At 40.7% G+C, this 17545-nt stretch overlaps 1 protein-coding gene across 3 annotated transcripts in view; it reads right to left on the reverse strand.

Moving 5' to 3' along the window:
- Positions 1 to 16423, reverse strand: part of SEH1L (SEH1 like nucleoporin) — a 31405-nt gene extending 14982 nt beyond the window's left edge. Inside the window, exons 1-4 of one of the 3 annotated variants that reach the window (XM_041764753.1) lie at positions 15657 to 16417; positions 11814 to 11864; positions 9427 to 9573; positions 2762 to 2973 (exon numbers count right to left, since the gene is read on the reverse strand). In XM_041764753.1, the coding sequence (XP_041620687.1) occupies positions 2762 to 2973; positions 9427 to 9573; positions 11814 to 11864; positions 15657 to 16121 (875 nt within the window). In that variant the 5' untranslated portion in view covers positions 16122 to 16417. Of the gene's footprint in view, positions 1 to 2761; positions 2974 to 9426; positions 9574 to 11813; positions 11865 to 15656 lie in introns of all 3 variants that reach the window. The other 2 variants (XM_041764755.1, XM_041764754.1) reach the window with 2 other exon arrangements.
- Between the last annotated feature and the right edge of the window lie 1122 nt (positions 16424 to 17545).

Consider the following 17545-nt stretch of genomic DNA (forward strand, 5'->3'; position numbering starts at 1 on the left):
AACACGTAAGGAGAACAAGATGTGTGAAAATAAACACCGAGGTATACAAATGGATCTCTGAGAAAGCAGACACAGCCGATCCTCATTGTTTGCAGGTTATTTCTAAATTGGCCTGCTTACTAAAATTTGTAACCCCCAAAATCCAATACTTCAGGCTTTCATGGTCACTCATGAATATGCCGGGAGCAGCTCTATAAAAACGCTGAGTCTTCTGACCCCACACATTCCATGCTGAGGTCAAACCAGGTGAGGCTCTGCTGCCTATTTCAGGTCTCACACTGAAAACAAGTGTTGCGCTCTATTTACCACCTTGATTTTGCATTTTTGTGCTTGTGTTGGTGATTTCACTGCTTAAAATGGTCCCCAAACATGGTGTACTGAAGTGCGGCCTAGTGTTTCTAAGCTTAGCAAGAAGGCTATGATGTGCCTTATGGAGAAAATACTGTGTTAGATAAGCTGTGTTCAGGTATGAGTTTTAATGCCGTTGGTGGAGTTCAAGGTTAATGAATCAGCAACATATGCTAAATAAGATATCTTTAAGGGTGCCTGAGTGGCTCAGTGGGTTAAGCAGTTATGCATCTGCCTTCCACTCAGGTCATCACCCTGGAGCCCTGAGATGGGAGCCCCATGTCAGAGAATCTACTTTTCCCTTTGCTCCTCCCCTGCCCCCTCATGCGTGCATTCTGTGTCTCTCTCTCAAATAAATAAAAATAAATAAAATCTTAAAAAAAAAAAAAAAAGTACCTTTAAACATAAACACTCAGGGGATTCCCTGGGTGGCTCAGCAGTTTAGCACCTGCCTTTGACCCAGGGCCTGATCCTGGAGTCCCAGGATTGAGTCCCACATTGGGCTCCCTACATGAAGACTGCTTCTCCCTCTGCCTGTGTCTTTGCCTCTCTCTCTCTCTCATAAATAAATAAATAAATAAATAAATAAATAAATAAATAAATAAATAAAATCTTAGAAAAAAAATAAAATACTGCAGGTTAAGTATTTATCAGATGACAAAAATGTGATCAAAGGCCCCCAATTCTCCTCAAGGAGTGAAATACTCAGTTGTCCCGTTAACAGTTATAAGCAATGTAAAAAAATATTAGAAAATAGGTGAATGGGAATCCCTGGGTGGCGCAGCGGTTTAGCGCCTGCCTTTGGCCCAGGGCGCGATCCTGGAGACCCGGGATCGAATCCCACGTCCGGCTCCCGGTGCATGGAGCCTGCTTCTCCCTCTGCCTGTGTCTCTGCCTCTCTCTCTGTGACTATCATAAATAAATAAAAATAAATCTTTAAAAAAAAAAAAAAAAAAAAAAAAGAAAATAGGTGAATGGGAGGTAGAAGCAAAATAAGCCAATTTCCTTTTCTTCTTAAAGAGGTGAGGCCATATGTAATCTAAAACTTGACAAATTATATAGAAAATGAATATATCATTTGAAATTATGATAATTACCAATATAACTAAAAAACCATCAACATTTCCACAAATAAGAGATCTGGCTGGCTCAGTCGGTAGAGCATGCAACTCTTGACCTCAGGGTTGTAACTTCAAGCCCCAAATTAGAGGTAGAGATTACTTAAAAATAAATTCTTAAAAAAAAAAAAAAAAAAAGAGATATCTAGTCTTACTTTGGGAAGTGGAAAGCTTTGGAAGTGTGCTAAATTCACCTTTTGTATAGTGAGTATAAAAACCGTTTAAAGCTAACATAACACGAAGTAGAGGCATAAGTAAATCATTAAAAAATATAATAGCTACTGGGGTGTCTGCCTGGCTCAGTTGGAAGAGCGCATGACCTTTGATTTTGGGGCTGTGGATTCAAGCCCCATGCTGAGTATAGAGATTACTTAAAAATTTAAACCCTTAAAAAATACAAATAAATAAAATAAAAATATAATAGCAACTAGCAAAATTAAAATCTAAAATCAAAACTATTAAGAGCATTTTTAGCACATAGGGGAACTTTTTATTTTCTATCCTTTTAGATTATCTGAATTCTTTTTAAAGATTTTATTTCAGAGAGAGAAAGCGAGAGCACGAGGTAGGGGAGGGGAGGCAGAGGAAGAAGGACAAGTAGACTCCCTATTGAGCAGGGAGCCCAACACGAGGGTGGGGACTTCGGGGGTACACAGGACACCTCCATCCCAGAGTCCTGGGATCATGACCCAAGCCAAAGGCAGACGCTTAACCGAGACATCCAGGTGCCCCTGAAATTTCTTTCTTTACCAAGTGATTCATTATTCTTTCAATTTTTAAGAAATAATTTCATAAAAAGCAAGTATGATACTGTCACACTCTATACAGAAGTTAAAAAAATAAGGTAGGACTAAATATACTAATGCACTGGAAAATAACCACAGTGTATTTGTAAATGAAAAAGGCAAATTTCAAGTAAGGAGAATGTATGTTTATATACATCTGAGTGTTTTGTGTCTAACTTTACACAATAGTATAAATGTGTATTGGTATATATTTGTGTATTTATAAACAACATTAAGTATTTGTATTTACACAGAATAAGCCCAGAAGTTGCACACCTAAATATTTACAAGAGTTAGCTTCTTCTAAGGAATAAAAATAGGGTACAAAAGACATGACATGGTAAGAGTAGATTAGGAGAATCTTGATTCTACAAGACATATTTTTAAAAGTAATAAACATGACTTCTTAAGGAGAGCATTTTAAGGAAATTAAACCATCAAATACTTGGCTTAAAAATTACTAACTTGTTTTACAAGGATTTTATTGTCAGGTTTGCTGGGTAAGCTTACCTTGAAGGGTTCCAAGAAATACAACTACAGCTTAGCTTACATGAAATCTCATGTTGCAGAGACCACTGGCTGAGATTCATAACATCTGGCGCTTCATATATTCTTACAATACCATCTGCTGAACAGGTTGCTAACATAAGACCCATATGCTTAGGAGCAAATTTCACATCAGTAACAGATGTTCTGCTATCCACTAGAGTTGTCCTTTTAACCTGGGGGTGGGGGGGGGGGAAAAAGATTATTTATATACAAAAAGAAAGGATGATACAGTGGGAAGAACACTGGAATTACACTGCTATTTTACTTGGTATATAACCTTGAATAAGTTATTTAAAAACCACCTAGGTCTCAATTTCCTCCACAGCAAAATACCACACATACACAAGTCACAATCCATAACAAATTAGTGACCTATAATCAATTATTCCTTTTAAGGTAGAAAAAAAAGTTGGCCTTAGAAGTGTAACTTGATTAAGAGTAAGTACTCTCCCTTGAGCTGACCAGTCACTAAACTAGAAAAATGTTCAAATTTTCACTTAGGTGGTTTTTGTCTTACAAAGTATGTTGCAAGCAGTAAATTAAAGGAATTAAGATTCTTTAGCAGTAAAATGGAAAGCATGTAACTTGTTCCTTCAAGCATAAATGCTATTTAGCCCTACTTAGATCCCTACCATCTACTCACAAGAAAAGGTGTTTATTGGAGACGAAGAGAATGGCACGAAGCTGGCATTGTGATAGTTACAAAAAGCCAACAGAGCATGTACAAGCCACTTTCTGGCATCTAGACTTCTGACTGAAAATATCAACAAAACATAGAAATCAACATTTTACTGTCTATGGATACTAAAATAATATTTGAAGGAGTCTCAATATTAAAAGAATATCACATAAACTCCAAAGATCGCATCCTTGCGAATTTTTATCTATAAACACCAATGAATAATCAATATCAATACAATAGCTGAACTAGTAAATGTATTAATGACAGTTGATTTAACTAAATACAAATAAATATGCAGATATCCTCCGGCTTTCAAAGGTGTATGTTATACCACTTTGCATTTTATAAAAAAACCTACTTTAGTACCTTTCCTAACCAAAAGAAATCTGAAGAGGGTTTTTGCTTTTGTAACAAATGAAAATAGCATGCATTGTTCGTTTTCCAAGTCATTATAGAGGCAGCACACACCCTTATATGCAATGCTGGCCCTGCCTAGCTCCTTCCATGGGAATACACAGCATCTCAGCATCAAGCCTCAATAACTTTGAACTGAGTCTTTGAGCATCTATGCTTTATCTTGATTTATGTAGTGCAAACATTAGCAAAGTGTGTCCCCTAAGGCATCAGAAAAGCCTAAAAGAGGTTATTTTTTGGCTTGGGAATACTCAAAAATGTTTCCATTAAGTTAGTGGTAACTGATTCTCTACTTTATGCCATTTCAGCTTATGCAAGTTGTCCTAAGAATGCCGTTTCATATAATGGGGGAAATCTTTAATGTTTAAGTTCAAATAAAAAGCCTTTATATGCCACTACGCCTCAACCCAACCTACAGTATACTAACTGACTCACCTCTATTAGAAAAATCCCTTCAGGGATGCCTGGGTGGCTCAGTGGTTGAGTGTCTGCCTTTGGCTCAGGGTGTGATCCTGGGGTTCTGGTACAGAATTCTACATTGGGCTCCCCGCAGGAAGCCTGCTTCTCCCTCGGCCTAGGTCTCTGCCTCTATCTCTCATGAATAAATAAAACCTTTAAAAGAAAAATCCCTCCAACTACATACGTTTCTCTTCTCCCCTCCCCTCAAGCAGCTGTTTGCCTTAGGGAGATGTGAGGGAAGGCAATGAGACCAATCCCACCCAATAATAAAAAATTGTAGGGGCATGTGGCTGTGGACTCTTATCTCAGGGGCCATGACTTCAAGCCCCAAGTTTGGTGTAGAGATAACTTAAATGAATCTTTAAAAAACTTTGTAAAACTGTGAATAGCATGCAAACTATAAACCTAATTAAAAAGAGTATGATAACGGCATTAAGAGACATAGACCAATGGAAGAGAATATAGTCCAGAAATAAACCTTCTCTCTATATATGGTCAATTGATTTTCAATGATGATGCCAAGACCATTCAAAGGGGAACCAGTGGCATCTCTCCCAATTGGGTGGGAGCCCCCAAACGTGGGGTAAACCGACTGGATGGAAGTCTAAGACACGGGCAGTAAAAGGATTCACCAGAGCCAGAACAAAGGAAATAGATGTGGGGGGCAGGATAGCAAAGTAGAGGTTGCCTGCTCAGCTGCAGTGGGTGGGAGCTGCATTTAAGGAAGGCGAACGAGGTATGGAGACATTTGGAATCCTTCCTTGTTGGGTAACTGACTTGGTTTTAAGTAGCCCATTGGTTAGTTAGGGCCTGTGGATATTTTGAGGTAAGTGGCCTCTCTGGGCCTGTTTATATTCAGCAAGGGATTTTAAGTGGGCCCTTTTGCCTTGCTTTACATTCCATTGCTCAAGCCTATGGTCTAAAAGCAACCTCTACCTACAGCAGTCATTCCAATAAAAGATAACAGGAAAACTAGGTATTAACATACAAAAAAATAAAGTTGGAAGCTCCTGGCTCGCTCAATAGGTAGACTGTGACTCAATCTCAAGGTCATGAGTTTCGGCCCACGTGGTGGGTAGAGAATACTTTTTAAAAAGTTGCACACTTAACTTACACCATATTCAATGAACAAAAGACCTTAAAGTAAGAGCTAAAATTTTAATACTCAATATAAAACTTTGGGGGAAGTCTTTATGACATTGGATTTGGCCATGACTTCTTGAATATGACACCAAAAACACAGGAAACGAGAAAAAAATAAATTGGACTTCATGACAATTTTTAAATTTTGTGCATCAAAGGACACAGTCAAGAGAGAATGGGAGAAAATATTTGCAAATCATATACCTGAGAAAGCACTACTATCCAGAATATAAAGAACTACAATTCAACAGCAAAAAAAAAAAAAAAAAAAAAAAAAACACCCAAATTTTAAAAATGGGCAAAGGATTTGAACAGACATTTCCCTAAAAAAGTAAAGGATTCTGGTCCCAATACCAATTCAGGGGATGAAGGAGAGGGCGTATCCCCCCCCCAACAAATAATTCTTGAATAGCAGGCTGTCCAAGAATTCAACTCAATTCTGACACTATTTACCCAGAAATAACATCAGATTCCAGCAGTAAAGGGTTCAATTCTGTAATACTGCCTGCACTTCAGAAACCTGAGAAGCTCTCAAAACTCAGACAGATAGTCTGCTTATTACCAATGTATTACAAAACAATATAACTCAGAAACAGCCAAGTGGAAGAGATGCATAGAGTAAGGTAACAAAAAGCATGAGGAGTGCTATGCCCTCTTCAGGCTTAACCACTCTTCTCACATCTCCACCTGTTCATCAACCCAAAAAAACTCTAAACCCATGTTCTTTGGGGTTTTTAAGGAGACTGAATTACAGAGGCATGATTTGATTAACATATTGGCCATTGGTGATTGTTTTCAACCTCTAGCCCCTCTGCCATCCCCAGAGGTCAGGGGATGGCACTGAAAGTTCCAGGCCTCTAATCACAGGGTTAGCTCCAAAGACAACCAGTCCCCAACCTCAGGCCTTTTCCAAAGTCACCTCATTAACATAACAAAAGAGATCTCATCACTTTCAACACTCAAAAAATTCCAAGGGTTCTGGGAGCTGTAAGTTAGGAACTGTGTTAGGAAGACGAAATGTATCTGAAAATTTTTCTCATAGGGACACCAGGTGGCTCAGCGGTTGGAGTGTCTGCCTTCAGCTCAGGGCGTGATTCCAGGGTCTGGGACCAAGACCCACATCAGGGTCCTTACAGGGAGCCTGCTTCTCCCTCTGTCTATGTCTCTGTGTCTTTTTTTCAAAAACATTTCTTATAAATCAAAACATTGCAAAAAAGATATACAGATGGCCAATTAGCACATAAAAAGATGTTCAACAAAAAAAAAAAAAAAAAAAAAAAACCACCAAACCTCAACAAAAAGACATCATTTGACACCTACTAGGATAGCTATAATGAAAACACAAAAAACCGCAAACATTGACAAGGACCTGGAGAAACCGGTATATATTTCTCGTGCATTGCTAATGATAATGTAAAGTGGTACAGCCATTCTGAAAAATAATTTAGTAGTTTCTCAGAAGTTAACCACAGAACTACCATATAAGCCAGCAATCCTACTCCTGGGCACATACCCAAAAGGATTGAATGCAAGGTCTCAAACAGGTCAGGTATCTATATGATACCTGTTCACAATAGCAATATTAGCTAGGATGCAATGGGAATTTACACAAATAACTAGGCTGAAAGCAAAGCAAAACAAAACCTGAAAGCCATCAACAGAAGGGAGAGGGGAAGGGAGAAAAGCAGCGAAGGAATATATTTTGTTTTGGAGAACCAACAGTTCCAGCCAAAGAGATATTCAACTAAGTGTTTCACCTGATAGTCCTTTACTAAGTGTGCCTCACCTGACAGCCCCTAACGTAAGCCAGTCTGAGCTGGATTGGAGCTTCAGAGAAGCCCCTGACCTTTAGCTCATTATATTAAGATCTTCTATGGGCAGAGTTTTCCACCATTTTTTTTTAAGATCTTAATTATTTATTCATGAGACACACAGAGAGAAAGAGAGAGACAGAGACTTAAGCAGGCTCCTTGAGCCTGATGCAGGACTCAAGCCCAGGACCCCAGGATCACAACCTGAGCAGAAGGCAGACACGTTCAACCACTGAGCCACACAGGCGTCCCTGCACCATTTTTTGAACATGGATGTATGCACTAGCATGCTGACATGCTAGGCATGTGCAACTGAAGTGTTTATGCAAGTTCCCTGCCCCTGCCCCTGCCCCTAATGCAATGAATAAAAGTTTCCTGTACTAACCCCATGCAAGACAGTACTTTGGAAGCTATCTCTTTGTCTACTTACTTATAATAAATAATAAAAAGCTTTTTGTTTTCAATACTTCTTGTGTTGTGTTCAATTTGATGTACCCTAGGTGACAAATCCCTTGAATTCGGTTACAGCATTATTTACAATAGCTAAAAGGTAGGAACAATCCAACAGTCTATCTACAAATAAATGGCTAAACAAAATGTGGGATATACACATAATGGAATGTTATTCAGCCACAATAGGAATGAAATTGGTATATGTAACAACATGGATAGACCTTGAAAACATTTTGCCTAGTGAAATATGCCAGATACACAAGGACAAATACTGTATGATTCCACTTATGAGGTACCTAGAGCAGTCAAACTGATAAAGTAGAATAGAGGTTACCAGGTATTGGGGGAATGGAAGGAGGAGGTACTATTTAATGGTAAAGAGCTTCTGTTGGGAATGATGAGAAGTTTTGATATAGATATTGGTGACAGCATTGTGAATGTAATGAATGCCTCTCAACTGTACACTTGCAGTTACACAATAAATATGTACATTCTACATTTTCTAAAATGCAGCAGAAAAAAAATAGTAGTATTGACAACATGCAAGTTTTAGTATTGGGAGAAAGGAGGAGAGGACTATTAGGAACAGAGAAGAAAATACCCTTAAAAAGGGTGTATTTATACCCTTAAAAAAGCAGAGAATATATCTAGGATACAGAAAAAATTCCTAATAGTGGTTGCCTCTAGAAAGCAGGCCAAAGGGAGGAAGTTATCACCGTATACATTCATTTGCACCTTCTGCATTTCATACCTTGCACCTACTCTAACAAAGAGGGAAAAAAAAGAAAACATTGGAATGAGTCTTAAAGATAATCTAGTTCAATTCTCTCACTTTATAAACAAGGAACATGACTAATACACTACACTCTTGTTAAAATTCAAACATCCAATTGGGAGAGAGCTAGAACAGCAGAAGCAAAGAGTATATAAGAAAGCAAAGGTAACCACAAAAGAGAAAAAGCAATTTTTTAATGGCTTTTCAGAAGGGACTCACTGGGGGATCCCTGGGTGGTGCAGCAGTTTACCACCTGCCTTTGGCCCAAGACGCGATCCTGGAGACCAAGGATCAAGTACCACATCGGGCTCCCTGCATGGAGCCTGCTTCTCCCTCTGCCTGTGTCTCTGCCTCTCTCTCTATCATGAATAAATAAAATCTTTAAAAAATTAAAAAAAAAAAAAAAGAAGGCACTCACTGTATGACAAAGCAAATACTGAAGATTCATCATAAAAGTTATAATTAAACAATGCCATGAGTGCTCCTGAGTACCATTTCAGGCCCGAGACAAAATTAAATTTACATAGGACGCCTGGGTGGCTCAGTCAGTGGTTGAGAGTCTGCCTTTGGCTCAGGGCATAATCCCTGGTCCTGGGATCCAGTCCCGCATCAGGTCCCCTTCAGGGAGCCTGCTTCTCCCTCTGCCTATGTCTCTGCCTCTCTCTCTCTGTGTCTCTCATGAATAAATAAATAAAATCTTTTTTAAAAAATTAAACAAGTAGGAGAAAAACATAGAAGAGAAAAAATGGAACTAGTAAATATAAAGATGTTACCACTGTTCTCATCAAGTGCCTGAAGCATTCTTGGAAAGTCATGCTCCTGGGATGTTCATGCACTCCTCCCCCCCACTCTACCCTCCCAACTCCCAGAAAACCAACAAATGTCTCACCCAATGACTCTGTCCTCGCAGTTTATCATTTGATTCTCCTACTATTTCTTCCCACACAGCAGCTGTTCGGTCAAAAGAACAAGAAGCCAAAACCTGTCCAAATTCAGGATGGGCCCACGTCACACGCCACACAGATCCACTATGTGTCTGAGGAATTATAAAAAAAAAAACAAACAAACCTGACTTTACATTTCACACATATAAAGTTTTACTTGAGTAAACAGTACAGATATTTTTACTTCAATAAGAACAGAAAGCTATTCAATTTCACGTTTAAATAAAAAGGTAAGTTCCAGAAATTTTTAACTTTTAGATAGGATTGTGGCCCTTCTAGAGTCAAATTCTTCTAACATTTTACTAATGAAGAAAAATCCAGCTGGATAAAGCTGACCTCTTCCAACACTAACTTCTTCAGAGTTTATCCTAACCAGGGTTTAAAAAGAAGATCTACCAGTTCATCATTTTTGTTTTTACTTGCAAATTCTCTCGACAGGAAACAGCCACCTGATAAAATAAATAAGACTAATCAAAATTATTTGCTTCAAAAGCCTAATAAATAGAACCTGTAGCAATAAAACAATGATTCTGATACTTGGCTAGACAATGGACTATTCTAGGAAAAGAGGCAATGAATGATCAAACTTAGAAAAGCCCAAATCCTTGTATTCTGAGAAAATATTTTAAAGCTCAGTACCATTACCTTTACTATTTGAAAACTGTCAAATTACTATTCAACTCTTCATGTTGACCAAAAAAGCAAAGAACAGATAGGTCTTAAAGCAATTCACATCCACAGAATTTCATTTGTACTTTCCAGTAAAGACACAACATGACAATAGCATCAGTCCATCAATAATGTTGATAAAGTTTGTTTTACACTATTGTATATCTAACACTTTTACACTCAACAATCTCAGGACACTTTCATAATCATGTAATTTCTACATGGTAAATTATGTCATCCAAAGGCAAACTTTGCACCCTTATTTTTTATCCTCTATTTTGTCTAGTCTTTTTTGTTTCACTTTTAATTCTTATACAGGCTATTAGGTAAAAAATGCACTAGAGTGGCGCGATTTTATTAATTATTAGATTTCCAATAAAGCGCAATCTAACTAAAGACATAAAGATTACACAGAGATGTTCATCAAAATAAAAAGGAAATCAGTTATCAGTTGAAAGAACAGGGCATATTGACTGGTATACTTATGTTTTACTGCTATACTCATGTTTTTTTAAGACACTTTAAAATCCACCAAAGTATTTCCGGGGACACCTGGGTGGCTCAGCGGTTGAGCGTCTACCTTTGGCTAAGGGTGTAATCCCGGGGTTCCGGGATCGAGTCCCGAATCAGGCTCTCTGCATGGAGCCTGCTTCTTCTCCCTCTTCCTGTGTGTCTGTCTGTCTCTGTGTTGTCTCTCATGAATAAATAAATTTTTAAAATCTTAAAAAAAAAAAAAAAGTATTTCTGAAATAAGCTGCTAAACTGAAAAGCAAGAAATAGGGGTTTCCTTTCAGAGTGATGTAGTTTTGGAATAGAGTTGATGGTAAACACTGTAATGTAGTAAGTGCTATTAATTGTTTATAAAAGATCAAACTACTGATACACACAACATAAAGGAACCTCAAGGAAAAGGAAAGTAGCCAACCATAAATAACTACATATTGTAGAATTCCACTTATATACAATGTCTAGAAAAGGTAAAACTACAGAGAAAGAAAATAGTTCAGTGGTGCTAGGGCTAGGTAAAATTCTACCTGAGTAATGCAGTTTTTAAAAAAGAAATAGGGGATCCCTGGGTGGCGCAGCGGTTCGGCGCCTGCCTTTGGCCCAGGGCGCGATCCTGGAGACCCGGGATCGAATCCCACATCGGGCTCCCGGTGCATGGAGCCTGCTTCTCCCTCTGCCTGTGTCTCTGCCTCTCTCTCTCTCTCTGTGACTATCATAAATAAATTTAAAAAATAATAATAAATAAAAAAAATAAAAAAATAAAAAAGAAATAGAACCTGTACCAAACATCACAACTATTAAAAATATGCAGAATAGCTCAGTCAGTTAAGAGTCTTACTCTTGATCTCAGCTCGGGTCTTTATCTCAGGAAAGTGAATTCAAGCCCTGTGTTAGGGCTTAAAAAATATATACATGTTCAAAGAAAAAAAATAATACCAAGATACTAAAAATAGTTATATTAGAATGCTAGAGAACTGCACATTTTCCTACTCTCAAATTTTCTTAAGTATATTTTTGTTACTTTAATAGTTAAAAAATATTTTAGGAAAAGAAGTATGCATTTTATAATTTTCTCAGAGATGAAGAGCAAGTCAATGATGCCATCAAATAGTGAACATCTCAATTTTTAAAAAAAAAGTACCGTAAAAATACTAACCTTCCAGCTAGCAGTACAATGCCAATCCCCACTTTCACTTTTATCCCAGACCTATAAGAAAATAAGATATATTTTATACAAAATATTCCTACAAACATGAAAAAATTAATATGGAATCAGTATTAGGGCAAAAGAAGTGAACATAAATTCACAAAACAACACATCCAGTAAGTAAATATTCATTCATTCAGAGACTTGAGAACCTGGTGAGTGCCAGAAATCAGGCCAAGCATTGAGGGCGTCAAGGATCTCTGCTCTAATAGGTAACAAAGACAAATACAGTTGCAGTCAAGTCTTCTTATTGTAGTAGTAGTGTTTTACAATGTTGCTGTAAAAATTGAATCAGCAAGTAAGGAACACTGCTCCCAGCCAAGGGAAAAATATAAGGTGAGATTCACAGGAGCCTATGGTCACAAGATATCTGTCAATCAATGTACCTGTTTAAAGACACCTTTTAAGTGTACATTATAGATTCATTAACGCTGGAATAACAGCAACTCCTGTCCGAATGAAGTTTTCCTAACACATACATTTTCCCCGTGAAGCATATCACAGCCTTCTTGCACATAAGAACACTAAGCAGCACTAACTTGGGGACAATTTTAGACGGTGAAATCAACAAATAAAAATGTGAAAAATGCAGCACAAAATAGACAATGAAAAGGATACTTGTTTACAGAATGAAAGCCCAAATAAGAAAGCAGCATCACTCTGTTTAACCTCAGCTTGGAAAATGTACATCAGGCGACCTCAATTTTTTGCTACTCTGCTCATGTCAACAAATAACTGGGAGAACTGATTTTGAGGTTATAAATAAATTGTAGAGTGCAGGTAAATTCACAAATACAGAATTTGCTAATAATGAGGACCAACTGTATATGTAATAAACAAAAGCAAAATTGAATCTTAACCACCAACAAAAAATATACATTAAAATAATGAGAAAAAAAAATAAATAAAAAATAAAATAATGAGACCTTTTAACTACTTAAAGAATGTAGTGATAAACTCCTCAAAAAACTAAAAATAGGATTACCACATGATCCAGCAATCCCACTTCTGGGTATATATCCAAAAGAGAGTTGAAAGCAGGGTCTCAAAGAAGTATTTGTACGCTCACAGTCTTAGCAAAATTACCCACAATACCAAAAACCTAGAAGCAAGGCGGGGTGGGGGGGTAACTGGGTGACAGGCACTGAGGAGGGCAACTTCATGGGGTAAGCACTGGGTGTTACACTGTATGTTGGCAAATCGACTTCAATTAAAAACAAAACAAAACAAAACAAAACAAAAAAACAAAACCTAGAACCAACCCAAGTCCACTGAAAGATAAGCAAAATTTAAAAAGTATTTATAATACATATAATGGAATATTCAGCCTTAAAAAGGAAGAAAATTCTAACATGTTTCAACATGTGCAAACTTCAAAGACCCCATGCTAAGTGAAATAAGCCAGCCACAAAAAAGACAACTACTGTATGATTCCACTTACATGAGATCCCTAGTGTAGTCAAATTTATAGAGACTGAAAGAAGGATGTTGGTTGCCAGGGGGTGATGACAGGGAGAATGGGTACAGAGTTTCAGTCTTGCAAAATGAAAAGGTCCTGTACATAGAATGGTGGCGATAGTAGCACAGACATGAATGTACTCAATACCCCATAACTATACACTTAAACATGGTCACGATAGTAAATTATGTGTATTTTACTACAAAATTATTTAAGATTTTATTTATTCATGATATACATATATATATATATATAGAGAGAGAGAGAGAGAAAGAGAGGCAGAGACACAGGCAGAAGGAGAAGCAGGCTCCATCGAGGGAGCCTGACAGGGGACTCGATCCCAGGACTCCAGGATCACGCCCCTGGCCAAAGGCAGGCACTGAACCGCTGAGCCACCCAGGGATCCCCTTTACCACAAAATTAAAGAAAAAAATGTTAATAATGGCTAACATGGATAATGACCCTATTAACTGGCAGTGTAAAATAGTATAACCTTGGAAAAGGCAATCTGGCAATTATTCACAAAAGCTTTTAAAATATTCACTAATTTCTCTACTTGAATGAGGTTAAAGAAATCCTTCAAAACACATGAAAAGCTAAAATAATGAAGATTTTCGGTGCAATGCTACTTCAGACAGACAAAACCTACAAATTGAAAGATTGAAAGACTCCATAATAAATGGATAAGGAAAAAAATGTTTGGCTTATTCACTTCACAGACATTAATGCAATATTCGACAAGTAAATGAATATATAAACAAAATGTGTACACATACAAAATATTCAATCTTTTTTTTTTAATAAATTTTTTTTTTTTTAAATTTATGATAGTCACAGAGAGAGAGAGAGAGAGGCAGAGACACAGGTGGAGGGAGAAGCAGGCTCCATGCACCGGGAGCCTGATGTGGGATTCGATCCCGGGTCTCCATGATCGCGCCCTGGGCCAAAGGCAGGCGCCAAACCGCTGCGCCACCCAGGGATCCCCAAAATATTCAATCTTAACGAAATTAAGATACATGCTACCTTGAAAACATCTTGATAAGTGTAATGAACCACTAACAAAAGAATAAATATTGGATGGTTACATTTATATGAGCTACCAAGCAGTGAAATTTATAAAGAAAGAGGATTAGAAGTGACTAGCGGCTGGGGGTTGTGGGGAAGGAGTTTTAGTTTAAGTTCCAGAGATGTATAGTGGCGATGACAGCACAACGTGATGCTGTGCTAACTATGGCGTATTAAGATGATTAGTTTACCACAATTTCAAAAGACTTAAGTGATTTTAAACCTTTTAGAAAGAATCACAACGCTACAGTTATTCCATAGATTTGGCAACACTATTTTTCAGAAGAAAACAGCGGATGACGGTGCTTCTTTACTTGGGGAGAGAGTGAGCCAAAGCACTGACGCCCAAGTGCAGTGGGGCGGGGCGGAGCGAGGGGGCGGGGCGGAGCGAGGGGGGCGGGGCGGGGCGCCTCGGGTCAGGACCCCGAGAGCCGGGATGCGGGGTGCGCGCTCCGCCGAGCCGCCCAGGCCCCGGAAGCTAGCTGTCGGTAGTGAGGCTCTCCGAGGGAATCAGCGCTATCCGACTCGTCTGAGAAACACAGGTGGTCTAAACTGTCCTTCAGATCGTGTGATCTCCAAGTCCTCGAGGACGCACATCATCCACACTCCGGCTTCCGTCTTCAAGTCCATTATCATTTTCCATAATATCTGCAGTTCCTACATCCAGAAAGTCAGAGCAGGGTACAGACACCGACACTCCACTTTCTCAATCGCGAGTGGAGACCGTCACCAGATATACATGGGTTCACGTTCCTTCCATCGCGAAGAGAGCTGAGCTTCCTCCCTAAGCACAAGACGACCATCCCCCAAACAGGGGCAAGGCGAGCTAACCGCACGGCGGGCCGCAGGGCAAGGTCCGCCAGCCGAAGCGACGCGCGGTAGAGGCTCGGCCGGGCCGCGCCGCCCCGCCTGACGACGCCACGGCGCTCCCGCCCTCCGGGAGCCGAGCCTGCGCCCGGAACAAGGCGCCCAAGGCCCAGCGGCGGGGGCGCGCACGTGGCGACGACGCCCGCCCTCCCCCTCCGCGCAGGCGCGGGGCCACGTGCCTTCGCCCCGGGGTGTCTGTGACCCCACAATACGCGGACAAGGATGGCGGACGACGCCCGCCGCCCGCCCGCCGTGGGCTCCAGACGTCGTGCCCAGCGGCGCACCTCAAAATGGGGAAGGGAGGAGTCCCCTCTCCAAGCGCCGCTCCCTCCGCTCTAACCGCCAGGTGTGCTCTCCCAACCCCCCTTCCGAGCTCGCCCCGCCCAAAGCCTCGCGCACACCTTGACGCTCTGGTCGCTGGAGCAGGTAGCCATCCGTCGCCCATGGAAGTCGAAAGAGACATCGTGGATGAGATCTTTATGGTCCGCCGCAATGCTGCGCGCCACAAACATGGCTTCCGACAGGGCCCGTCTCTTCCGCCGGCCCCGCCCACCTCCGAAGAGGGCGGACGCGGGCGGCGTCCGGACCGCAGCCCACCCGGACCCCGCGGCTGCCGGGGCGCGCACTGCACCGCGCCAGCTGCCCGCGCGCCGCCGCGCTCGCCCCGCCCCCTGCCCTTCACGCCCGGAGACGCGACGGCGACTGCGCATGCGCTTCCCGGGAGCGCGTCGCAGCGGGAGGGCCCGGCTCACGGCTGAGTGGGCGTTGCTGTTGCTGTAATGAAGACGGGGAGAATTTGTTGTTGAAATATAACAGGGCGTGATCCGGGACTCCCGAGATCGAGTCCCGCGTCGGGCTCCCGGCATGGAGCCTGCTTCTCCCTCTGCCTGTGTCTCTGTCCCTCTCTCTCTCTCGCTCTCTCTCTCTCTGTCTATAATGAATAAATAAATAGAATCTTTAAAGGTTTAAAAAAAAAGAAATATAACCGGGAAAGCGAGAAAAACGGAGAAACCATCCACAGTTCCTGGGCCCCGAGTCAGTATAGGTCAATGTCCAATCCCCACCCCGGGACACGGGCGGGCTTGAAAACGGAAGGGAGGGCAGCCCCGGTGGCGCAGCGGTTTAGCGCCGCCTGCAGCCCGGGGTGTGATCCTGGAGACCCGGGATCGAGTCCCGCGCGGCCCCCTGCATGGAGCCTGCTTCTCCCTCTGCCTGTGTCTCTGCCTCTCTTTCTCTGTGTCTTCCATGAATAAATAAATAAATCTTTAAAAAAAAAAAAAGTTATTCGTGAATAAGAAAGTCACCCAGGAGAATGGCAGGATCCAGAATGAACTGGAAAACTCGGGAGTGCGGAGCCAGAGTTCTCAGTAAGAAGTAAGTCAAACACCCAGAACCCTGGGAACCCTGGGAAGCAGCCAGTGGAAACGAGCCCTCCAATCAAAGGTTCTGTCAGGCCCGGGAAGTAGAGGCGTACAGGTTTCCCTGGCCTGTCAGAAAGTAGAGGTTCTGATAAAACCTTTCCTAAGCTCAAATGGCATAAAAGAAGCAATTACCGTAAGTTTCCATGGAAACTTTTTCTGAGCTGCCCCAGACCCAACAAATGAATTCTCTTAAGCTCTTCTGATACTTTCATGTTAATGGATGCACAAAATAACCTAAGGTGCAGATGCTCACAGGGGTCAGAGCCCTGAGGGCTTGATATTCAGATGCCTTATATTTCCCCGGAAAGGAGCTCTGCGGTGCAACTGATGCCCAGGGTTACTGCTGCGTCTGTAACAGCTAGCTGCAGAACACACACGGAATGTTATTTTCACTTTTCACCTCTTTCTGTAACAGTAAAAATCTGTATATTTTTTTTTCTGTTAGCAAAAACGAGTACTGATGTAGGTCTTGCATAAAAGCAAGGTGGTGTAACATGAACTTTAGAAAAACAAGGGATACCAGTATTCTGCAGAGTTTAGAGATTCAGGTATTTCGGGTTACAGGCGTTCCAGAGGGTTTAGTGACAAAATTAGGATGGGAAACGGTGGAATATTAGGTCAAGGGAATGAAAATAGAAAAATAAATAAATAAATAAACCTCCAAAAACGTTTTATATTTTGGATTATGGCCAGAAATGAGAAATGACAAGAATGTGGGGCATGGTGAAATTAGCAGGCTAAAAAGTTTTCAAAATAATTAGTCCCGGCTATCCCCTGATGAATTGCACGGAAACCTGCAAAAGTAGGTGGAGAAATGACTTAGCCTTTCTGGAAATTTCATTACTTGCCTTTTTTTTTTTTTTTTAAAC

The sequence above is a fragment of the Vulpes lagopus genome, chromosome 1 (genome assembly GCF_018345385.1).
Source record: "Vulpes lagopus strain Blue_001 chromosome 1, ASM1834538v1, whole genome shotgun sequence".
In the NCBI taxonomy this organism is placed as follows: Eukaryota; Metazoa; Chordata; class Mammalia; order Carnivora; family Canidae; genus Vulpes; species Vulpes lagopus.